Genomic DNA, 11,506 nt, shown 5'->3' with positions numbered 1-11,506 from the left:
CCCTCCTCCGTCTCTGCTCCTGCTATCGATGGTCCCTTACTGTCTCTGGATTTCCATTCCTTCCATCATCTTCTTTCTTTCAGCTCCACTTTAGTGAGACTACCTTGCCTACAGTACAGCCTATACTCTCTCCTCTACCTTGCCTACAGTATAGCCTATACTCTCTCCTCTCGCTAGAAAGCATGGAGGGCTAATAATAGTTCAGGGTGGACGCTTAAGTTATGGTACATCATGAAAGGGATTTGAATGAGCCTAAGAACACTGGCTGGTGCTCATTTCTGTATTTCAAATTGCATTTACCATTCAGTCTTGTCATTGTTGTAAGTGAGCCTGTGGCTAATTTCTACTGTATACAAACAGTGGAGTGGAGTATAGTCTGATGAAAGGAGTCCCTCAAAGAGGCAGACAATTCAATATGAAATATGACCCTGACTGAAACATCTGCTTACAGCCAAAGACAGTAAGACTGTGTGTGTGTGTGTGTGTGTGTGTGTGTGTGTGTGTGTGTGTGTGTGTGTGTGTGTGTGTGTGCGTGTGCGTGTGCGTGTGCGTGTGCGTGTGCGTGTGCGTGTGCGTGTGCGCGTGCGCATGTGCGTGTGTGTGTGTGTGAGAGAGAGAGAGAGTGAGAGAGAGTGGTATGATGTAACATTATTTTTAAGAATTCAAATAGCACTCTAGAAACTGGTGCTGTAAACAGTTATGTTGAATACGTAGCCGACCGGAGCAAATTAATAATGAATATATCCTTGTCACAGCATCAGTTCCCATGCTGACGCATGCAGGAATGATGGTTCATTGACCCTGGACATTAACTGTAAACTCACAAGGTATCATACGTGTGTCTCTTTTATGATGCAAGCTATAAACATAGGGAAACACTTTATTGATTGAGTGAAACCTCACAGAGCAGTGACTATAGGCTATATAAGCTCTATCACAGCGGCAAGAGATAGTAAAGAGCATGACTGAGAGAAAGATAGCTAGACAGAGAGTGAGCCCTGAGTGTGTGATTTATTACCACACGGCCCAGGCTCAGCACACACCTGTACGTTATCCTTGCGGCATCACTGACACTCTGCCCACCCCCACAGCAGCAGGGCTAACAACTGTCTTGCGACCCTGCAGTGACACCTGGTGGTTCTAGACGGCATTAAATCATAACTGACTGTCTCAGGTGTTCTGGTGGCCCGAGGAGCCACAATGGAGTCATCTTCCTACTCAAAATATTGCCCTGCTGTTCTGTTTCCACAGACACAGTAGGCCTACTATTAGACACAGAAACGACAGTGTGTGTGCAGTGTCTGTGTGTGTTTTCTCTTTCAGAAGACTATTGAACCTTGAAAGCTGATAGTGATGAGAGTAAAAGCATAGCCCCCACAGCACAGAAAACGACATCAGGCGCGTTCAGGACAGTCATTTTATTGAACAGCAAACTGTGACAGGGAACACAACATTATATTTGTGTTTTTCTTTTTCCATTGCATTGTAAACAAACAATGAGTAGGACAACTGTGTCATTCACCACACATATTCAAAACACCCTCTATGTCATAGAGAGATACCTTGGGGGCCCTAGTTTTAAAGTAACCTGACGCTGCCAGACGGTGATCTCGCGTGAATCCAGCTGCCTTGCAAGGTTAGTTTTAAAGTGCTATAATGCACAATTCCTCTTGGAGGAAGAGAACAGAGGCCCTGCAGATGCCATGTAAAGGCCCTGCAGAGGGCCTCCAAGGCCCCCAAAGAGAGTTGCATCACTCATACATTGTGTGTGGCGTTGTGATTGACTGGTCGTGTTCAATTTTTTTCTTAAATTTTTGTGTTTTTACTTTTGTGTGTCTGTGTGTGGCTTCTACTTATTGCATATCGTTAAGCTGGTTCATGAATTTTTCAGTGGATGTGTTACAGACAAATCTTTCACTAAAATCTAATATATTCTTCTTCACTATAATTATAATATATCTCATAATATCTAAGTTACATTCTTATATCCGACTCTTTTTCTTTTTTTTAGAATATGTCAATATACATGTTGTGAATAACTGCAGACGGGTAAAATACTGGACGCCATTAAATGGGTCTCTTATAGTGGACCTATTGTCTCAGCCCTATGGAACAAGTTTCACAGACATAGATAAAAATTATTACAAGACTAAAATCTTAATTTCAATGGGCTTCTCCACTGAGATACATTTCTGAGTCAGGCTTAATCTTCATCTGTGTCTGCAAAAGCAGCACATCGCTTTTCAATGTCAGGAGTCACACCCAAGGACTTTGAGTATTCAAAGTGGGTTGTGTGGTCTCTTGTGCCTAATAGTCCTTTGTGCTTTCTTTGATTGTATACACTCTAAAAACATACATTTGGTGTTTTAGAGTAGACCTCTTCTGCACCCCAGATATATGTGTTGGGGAGAGGAGGTGCAGCAGACGGGTGTGACAAATACAGGGAAGGAGCGAGGGAGAGTGGGACTGACAATCAAGAAAATACCGCAGTGTCACACTAATAACTACTAACTATATATCACCTACAGCACTACACAGACAGACACACACACACACACACACACACACACACATACACACATACACAACCAAATGCACAAGGTCATTGGAAATTCACAACTGAGTAAAACAATAAGACTTGCACAACAACATTCTCAAGATTGAAACAAAAACAGCCACAACAACAACAACTAAATCAGAACACAACGGGGGGTAAGATTTAAAAAAAAGAATCATAACAATAATTTAAACCACATAACAATAGATATTGTGATCACAATTAATAGCATTTATGAGATGAGGTGGCAATTGGAATGTTGAGGAAGAATGACAACATCAACCGTAAATTGATAAAGATGAAATCACATGACTAGGCAAGTTTTCGCCATTTTCCCGTGGCTCGGCTGTCATCATGGCCGGAGGTGCCAGTCGATGTCTAGCTGTTCTGCCTCCCTGGGCTTTCACTAGCTAGACCTATATGGCTTTGAGTTAAGTCAGTGATAACGCTGAGATGTACTAGCATGCGATTCAATCAGTACAGCCTTGGTCATTAGTGTTGCCACTGTCGTATCGCAGCTAATTCATGAAAGGAGCACCAATTAAAAAAAAATAATAATAATGATGTTACATTTCCAGTCTCAACAGGTCCTATTGGCCGTGTCCTGGGTGCAATTAACTTCATTTACGGAATGGTTTAAATTGTATCATTTCCCCAAATCTGTGACTTCACTTTGCCAGGATGACTTGAAGAAAATATGACATCATAGCACAATGCTCCATTTGGTCTTAGTTGATAAAGCAAGAGGTGGTGGGGCAAAAGGCGGGCCCACAGGCTTGACCAATAGCCTGGAAGAATGTGCCACCTCCCAAACAGCCATCCAAGAGGTTCTGCGTTAATGTTCCCCTTTGCATACAGTAAAAGATTGAACCTCACCATCCTGCTGCATTTAAGTTCAAATGATATCCTTGTTACATTGAAATAACACGTTCCTTCATTTGATATATCCACACCATCATAACGTAAAATCACAACAATATGGATTGAGAGGGGAGCTGGAGAGGTAGGTGTGCAAATAAGCCATCATGTACAAAACAAACAATAAAACCTAAAACATAAAGTTCATATCATCTGCATAATGTACAGCATAGTAAGGTGGACACTTTGACACATAAAAACAACACATACAAATATATAGTGCTATACTGCCTATAGAAAGGAATATCGATAAATAGATCTGACTCCCACAAATGATAATAGGCCTACATTGAATAGTTGCAGCATTGCACATCTACAGTGCAACAGTACAATTGAAGAGCTGCTTAAACAGTGGGAGCAAGCAAGGAATGTGATTGGATAACACACGTCAAAGTCACCTTGATCTCCGGCAAGATAAACCAATGGCAGGGCTTCAGTGATGTGATGATGCGTGCACGAGATACAGCATGAACGCTTTCCCAAGCAGCTTAAAGCAGAGAAAACCTCTAAAGCAAAACCAATTGAAATGTTTGGTAAAAGGACAGTATGTCTCAATAACGTGAAATCACATTGGTTCTATTCTCTGTTTGAGAAGTGTTATTCAGAATTCATTCACTCTTTGGGTACTGCCAATGAATACATGTTGAGCCAAGTTTCATGTATTTTAATTTGAGTATGAACTCATCTGTAAAAACAAAAAGTAATTTATGTTGAATTATATATATTAGGGGGGCATGAACTAATCTGGTCTTGTTGGCTCCACAATGGGTAACGTTGCAGTACACGTCCCGCCTCAGCGGGTCATGTCTGGTCATTTGTCAGCATAACTATTGAACATCTACTTTGCTGCTTCGTATCGGATTCTACTGACATGATTTTCAGGCCATTTAGTGTTTACAGTTTATACGGTAACACTTTACAATAAGCGTACATTAAGGGATTAGTTCATGCTTAATAATAATTAACTAACCCTTAATGAACAGCTAAGTACTGTGTCTAGTAAACATTTACTACTAACAAAGGTATACATTATTTCATAGTTTAGGGTGGCTAGGGGGAGCTAATGGTTAGGGTTAACTAACCATAAGCATTAACTAAGGGTTAGTTCATGCTTATTCAGCATTAGCGAACCGTTAAATAATGTACCCTTATTGTAAAATGTTACCGTTTAAACATTTGCCTAGCTTGTCTATGCTCTCAAAGTTGTTAGACAGTGTGTGTTCTGGTGGATCTACCATGTGTACAGGCCGTTTCGGTACTGCACAGTGTCAGAGTGTCAGAGTGGAGCACGCTGTATCTGGAGGTTACTTTCATGTGTGAGCTATCCCGCAGGGAGGCGGCACAGTTGAGCCATTGTAGTATCACCAGCTATCAGATAGAACCTAATCTACTGAAAAAGCCAAGGCAATCAAAGTCAGCTCAGAGATGGGCTGAATGGCTGGGTTTATTACAACCACTTAGAGGCTTCTCAGTAAAGATCATATGGGTGTGTTGTATCACATGAACACATCCCCTGGGTCTTTGTCTGAAACAGAGGCATATATTCTCTTCTAATTCATTGTGTACTACCTTTTAACACATAAGGTCTCGGGCAGTTATTTAAAAAGTCTGCTTGGTGGATAGTCTAATAGATCTACTGTTCTCTGTGGAACTCAAATATCATTGTAAGTTAGATATGTGTGTCTAAAGTATGGTACTATTATGGTAAATGTTCAATAGATCACTCTGGTCTTCATTGTCATTCATAACCTATGCTGATTGGGGGGGGGGAATAGGTAGGCTACTACAGAGCTTGCAGACTTGCAGCAACCTAGGGCAGTACATCTACTTTGCAATTCAACAATCACATTCAAAAACGTAATAACATGTCATATTTATAAAGTAATATCCTTTGAAACTTAAGATGATATCCGTGGCTTTAATTCCAGAAAGCTAAAACTGTGCCTGCCTACTGGAATTGTCTGTGCCACAGTAGGCAGCTTGGCAACCAAAGACACCCACCTGAAACTATGCTAAAATCTCAACATTCAACATAACAAAGTGAAACAAAATGCACTGGTTGGTCACGCTTTGACCCACATAGGATCAACAACACCTTCTTTTTTCTTTTTCCAGAATGAGATGAGTCCTGACGCAGGTGGTGCAACGCAGGGAGGGAAAGGCAGGAAGGAGGGAGGGGCTTCTTAGTGGTCCTTTTTGGGCAAGAAACTGAGAATGTATTCACCCACACCCAGGAAGTAGATGACCTGGGCGATGCCAAAGAGAGGTGCTATGACCAGGGCTCGGCAGTAGGCTCCCTTCAGGAAGGCTGATGGACCCTCGTTACGCATGATTTTTCTAAAGGGAAAACAAGAGCTTATTTTATCAACTGAAAAACACAAATACAGCCAGAGGCGGTGATGTGTGAGATCGTCTCCACAGACAGCATCGCACATACCTGATACAGTCGGTCACTCCACTGTACGTGTCTTCTGTACTCCCTCTAGTCAGGGACTGCAGCCTGGTCTTTATCACTGTAATACACAGGGCAAAGGTTAAAGGTTAAAGGTTGGTTACCACAGAACATCGACCGCTCACACAAAGGCCTTCAACAATGTCCACCGCCCCCGTTCCATCCTCACCATCTACAGGGTTGACAGCAACAGCCGCCGTGCTTCCAGCAGCACAGCCTGATATAAAGGACACGTAAAAAGGGGCGGGACCCTCCGCGCCCCTCTTGCCCAGCTCATTCAGGTTGGCAAAAAGGGGGAAGTAGATGATGGAGAAAGGGACATCCCTGCAAAGAGAAGGCGAGAAAGAGGTGAGCATAGGAAACTGATGGCTGTAAGTCTTGAACAACAGTACAGTGCTGCCTAAGCGGCTGAGGAAATGTGTTTTTCAGTTCAGAATGCGTTGGAAATCATTGTCCAGAGAGCTTCCAGCGCGCACAGACCACATCGCACGGAGCGTTTTTGTTTTGGGTTTTTTCCACCGCCGTTTGCATGGCCCAGCTCAGGGGACGCAAGCATTGTATGCAAATTCAAGGCCTCTGTCTAAAATACACAAGAGCGGAGCCCCGCTGGCTTTTGCAGTGACATTGACTTTTCCTCCAAATCTTTCATCTTGAGACGCCTACTGTGCTCCGCCCAAAAACACTAGCCGCCAAGGGCGCTTGCCAGTGCGGTCTTTGAAAGAGGAGCGCTCCTATTACCATAGAGAATGAAGTGCAGAAAGGCACTGGCAGCTCAAATGCACGTTCCCTGTGGACACGGCCACTAAGGCTAGCGGCAGATCTGGTTTACCTGAGCAACGTGGCACCCAGGCCTTTATAAAGGCCGGCGATGCCCTTTTCCTGCAGCAGTTGCCGGGTAAGCTGCATGGCTGTTTGGGATTTCACTTCCACGGTGCCTGCTGCCACCGTCTCTGGCATCAGCTTCCTCTGAGCCTCTGTGGAGCACAAGCAGCAGCACATATGATATGATGTATGATATATGATATCAGCACATCCACAATGGAGAGAGTGAGCCAGTCTGTCTAGTCTGCAGATACTGAGAAGCAGTTGAAGCCGCTGGGAAACCTTGAGCAGGATTACACAAGGATAACAACAACAACTAGGCTATTATGCGAAGACATGTTGGATTTATAAAAGAAACCAGGATAAAGCTGTTGTAATGTATGATTTGACCACAGGAGGCCACCATTTCTCCAATTTATAGCAATGCTGCTTCTCCATTTATTTGTTCTTACCAATTCTTCCAGCATCTTGGAGCTGGATTTTCAGCATCTCCATAGGAGTTGTGACAATAACCTGCAACAATAAATAATTACGGCGTTAATTAGAAATGCATGTTTTATCACTTTTGATGACTATCGATACTTTGACCCAATCAGCTGGCTTCAGACAGTGTGAATGAGCTGAATGAAAGTCTGCGTTGAAGATTTAATTAGTGTAGCCATGAAGATCTGAGTGGCAGTGTAAATCCACTGCCGTCCATTGGCTAAATGTCAACTCTTGTTTTCCTCTGTAATCCATGCAGTAGTAACAAGTTAACTGGATTATGGGTGAGTTGGCCATGTTCTAAGCAACAATCTTAATCCAAGGTCTGTTACACTTAATCTAATCACGTTCCCTGGGATAGATGCCTTTGCCCTCATTGACAAGAGGTATTCCCCCTCAAGTCTTGCTGCCTGTCTGACACCTGCTAACAGGGTAGCATTTCTGTGATAATCAGACAATACACACATCTACTTCAGATGTTATACGTCACATCAAGATCACAAATAACATGTCAGAATTATATTTCTCCCCGCCTGAGTGTGAGCAACTGTAGAATTACTCAATTTCCCCTCGTGGATCAATAAAGTTTTTCTGATTCTGATTCTGAGAAACAGGCTGCGAGCATAATTTCCATATCGACCGACTTTCATTTGAGTGTGGTGGCTATTCTGGCTGCAGGCAGACAGAGACAAATGAGGCAAGGGCTGAGGCACAGCGGGTTTGTATGCCAGTTGATGGAGGCAGTGCTGAGGGGCAACGGGTCCAGATGGAGAACAGGAGGATAGCGTTAAAGCAGCACCTCTCTCTCACTCACTCACTCACTCACTCACTCACTCACTCACTCACCTGGCACGTGCCTGCCCCACACCCAGCCAGCATCTCTTTGACCAGAGTGAGTTTTCTGAGGGGGGGGGGGGAACAGAGAAGGACAAAAGAGCGAAATCAGATGAAAGCGTGCATTTAACAGACAGTGTGTGTGAGAGATAGGGGAACTTTATTTCTTCAATCGTCTAAAAAGGACATGTCACCACCTCCACTGGCGATGCTAATCTTTAGTCTCCCATTTCCACACGTCTCAGCCACACAGGGGCAGATCAATAATTCACAAGCGGAGTGGCCGGGCCAAACAAGTCAATCATTCATCAACCTGCGTGTGTGTAGAGATGGACAGAGACGGCCCAGAAAGCTGCAGTAGTGACACAGTAGTGCACATAGGGCGGGGGATGGGCGATGTTGCCCTCAGCAACACCAGATGTTCACTATTGATATTTGACATGTGACACGTGCTCATTTTACTTGGGAGCATTGATTTCGGATTTAGCACGACTGTAACAACAGCATGGGCTGTTATTATACACGAATAACTCTGTATGTTTCCACAGAGCCACCGTGGAACGCTGGATGCCTGGGAAGGAGATGACAGCGTACAGCGGAGGATTAACTAGAACCTTGGTGAGAATACAGACAGCTAATGTTAGCAAACACGACAGGTAATCACAGTATGGAATGAGGGGGGAGTGTGTGTGTGTGTGTGTGTGCGCGCGCGCGTGTGTGTGTGTGTGTGTGTGTCAGCCAGCCTGTCAATAATTCCATGCCCTTACCCATCCTTAGCGAGGTGTTGCCTGAAGAAGTCATTCGCAGCCAATTTGATGGCTTTCTCTGGGGTGACTAGTGTTAAGTTCACCGCGGCTCCTGGGGGGATAGCAGGAGGGAGAGAGCCAAAGAAGAAAGAGAGAAAGAAACACATGAGAGGAGGGGGATATGGAGAGGAGTGGAGTCGGCCTAGGGCATTCACGACTAGTGAATTTTACTAGTCGACTAGTCGTCCCTAAAGGTAGTCGACTAGTCGTTTTTTTATTTTTTATTTTTTATCTTTAAGAAAGAACATGAGGTATTTACACGACATACATGGACTATCATATCCCATATCCCATATCCCCCACAAAGAACATCAAAACACAACAAAACAAAACAAGAAAACTGCATGGACAAACAACCAAACAAAAACAATGCATTCAGCTCCTATCCTGATAAGCCTAATGACACTGGGGTAAAAAGTTCTTAAAGTCAAACTCTGTATGTGGTTGCCATAGTTTGGGGATGTCTAAGAATCTGCCTTTGCTCTTGTAGTAAATGTTATCCAACGTATGGTAGCTTGAGAGTTAATTCCACCAGTGAACTACAGCTGGGGGATTGGATGCTTTCCAATTTAAAGCTATGCATTTCCTAGCTGCCAACAGGGCAAGATCTATGTATTTACTTTGAATGCATTGTTTTTGTTTGGTTGTTTGTCCAATAGTCTTGTTTGTTCTTGGATTATTGTGTATCTTATGCAGTTTTCTTGTTTTGTTTTGTTGTGTTTTGATGTTCTTTGTGGGGGATATGGGATATGATAGTCCATGTATGTCGTGTAAATACCTCATGTTCTTTCTTAAAGATTTTTTTTTTTTTTTTTTTTTTTTTTCTAAAACGACGTCGACTACTAAGCACAGTGTCGATCGACTAGTGGTTTTACTAGTCGACTAGTCGATTCACAGACTGTGAATGCCCTACGGCCTACAGTAGTCAATCTAATCTCACACTTAATTGCCTATACCAGTCAGACACAGAGCCTCCTGGCCTTGATGTCTGTGCAGGTGAAAGAAAGAGTCCTGTGCTACCAAAAAGCTTTGATGATACTCCCAATGTTGAGCAAGCTCGCTCAGTGAGCTCATCCGCTAATATTTGCTTTTTGTATGTACTCGATATTTTATGAGAGTACATGTGAATTATTTCTTCCAAGGCCATAATATGCTGCACAGAGACGCATTCATACACAAGAATCACCGGTGGAAAGTAAAGGGGGGGGGGGGGGGGGGGAACTACCTCTGTACATCCCGAAATATCCCTCTGAACGGATGGTCTTGATAAGGCAATCAGACCTGAAACACAAATACAACAAATAGCATCGTGTTGTGCAATCTTATGCAATTGTGGCGTGTTACTCCAATGTTCTGTATGAACAGGGAGATCTGACAGGACTATGGTCCAGTAACAGTATCACTGTGAGTTAGAGACAGTTCATATTTGTTAACAGTAGAAAGTACACCGCTTGCGTACATGCTGGTATACGCAAGCGGTGTACTTTCTACTGTTAACAAATATGAAAGTTCACTGCTTGCATACAGTACACGCTGTTAACAAATATTAAAAGTACAGCGTTTGCGTACATGCTGTTGACAATATGAAAGTATACCGCTTGCGTACATGCTGGTGTAAAGGCGAGATCCATTTTGCTGGTTTTGCAAGCGGGTCTTGGCCAGGTCAATGGGAAACACACAGGTCACTCCAATTAGGCCGGCGATCCCCCCATTGATCAATTTGGCAGGCAAACTGGAGAGACGACAATAGAGAAAGAGACAGACGTGTGAACTGAGAGAGAGGTCACCTCAGGACAACAAGCAACAGCTCAAAATAACTGCGCTGATATAAGTCAAGTCAAGTCAAGTCAAGTTTATTTGTATAGCACATTTCATACACAGAGGCAATTCAAAGTGCTTCACATAAAATGGTTGACAGGAAAATAAAAGAAAAGAAGAGAGTAAGACGGACATTTAAAAGCATCACAGCAAAACTAAAAAAAAAAAAAAAAAAAGAGTATAAAAAGTGCATTAGAATAAACGAAAAGAAGAAATAAAATGGACATTTAACAAAACTTTAAAAAAAGAGTATAAAAAGTGCAATAAGCAACAGGCGCAGCAGTTGCAGAAAGAGGACTCATTGGGTTTGCATAGTAGCTGTCAGCAGTTAAAAGTGACGGTAAACATAAAAGTCTTTAGTCTATTTTTAAAAGTAAGTAAGGTTGGGGCAGATCTGAGGTCTTCAGGCAATTTGTTCCAGCTAGCAGAAGCATAGTGGGTAATATATATGTTCACAACAGTGTAGCAGATCTACATTCAGATTCTACATTACCTGATCTGCTTGTCAGCCATTTATCTCAGGCCCTGGCAGATGGTCAAAGTGTCAATGTGTCTGTTAGCCGCTCACTCAGTTGCTGTCCTGCGGTGGTGGGATCATGCAGTCTTATCGTTCGTCCACTCGACTCCTTGTGCTTCTTGCAAGCCGAGATTTGAGGATGTCTGTGAAGAGATAGGAGAAGGATGTATCAATGGATTATCATCAACATGTTCATTTAGAGATGCCGCTGTCATTAACCAAACGTATTCCCTTCCTCTTTTGTCTAAAAGGAACACCAGGTCTAAAATAGGGACAATGGCGCAGCAAAGGGGTGTGTT

General features: G+C 43.1%; 1 protein-coding gene across 1 annotated transcript; it reads right to left on the bottom strand.

The window, feature by feature from the left end:
- Positions 1-5,641: 5,641 nt before the first annotated feature.
- On the bottom strand, positions 5,642-11,203 carry slc25a22a (solute carrier family 25 member 22a; the record flags this gene model as incomplete). The annotated part of the gene is made up of 10 exons (XM_083654620.1): positions 5,642-5,812; positions 5,913-5,988; positions 6,097-6,251; positions 6,757-6,901; positions 7,202-7,262; positions 8,079-8,133; positions 8,834-8,924; positions 10,098-10,153; positions 10,479-10,604; positions 11,184-11,203. 10 exons carry the CDS (start codon positions 11,201-11,203, stop codon positions 5,659-5,661), a joined length of 939 nt encoding a protein of 312 aa, XP_083510746.1. The 3' UTR covers positions 5,642-5,658.
- Positions 11,204-11,506: the final 303 nt, after the last annotated feature.

This window comes from Poromitra crassiceps (assembly GCF_964638095.1).
Source record: "Poromitra crassiceps genome assembly, chromosome: 18".
In the NCBI taxonomy this organism is placed as follows: domain Eukaryota; kingdom Metazoa; phylum Chordata; class Actinopteri; order Beryciformes; family Melamphaidae; genus Poromitra; species Poromitra crassiceps.
Note: the sequence above shows the minus strand (reverse complement) of the source record. Positions and strands in the feature narration are given on the sequence as shown.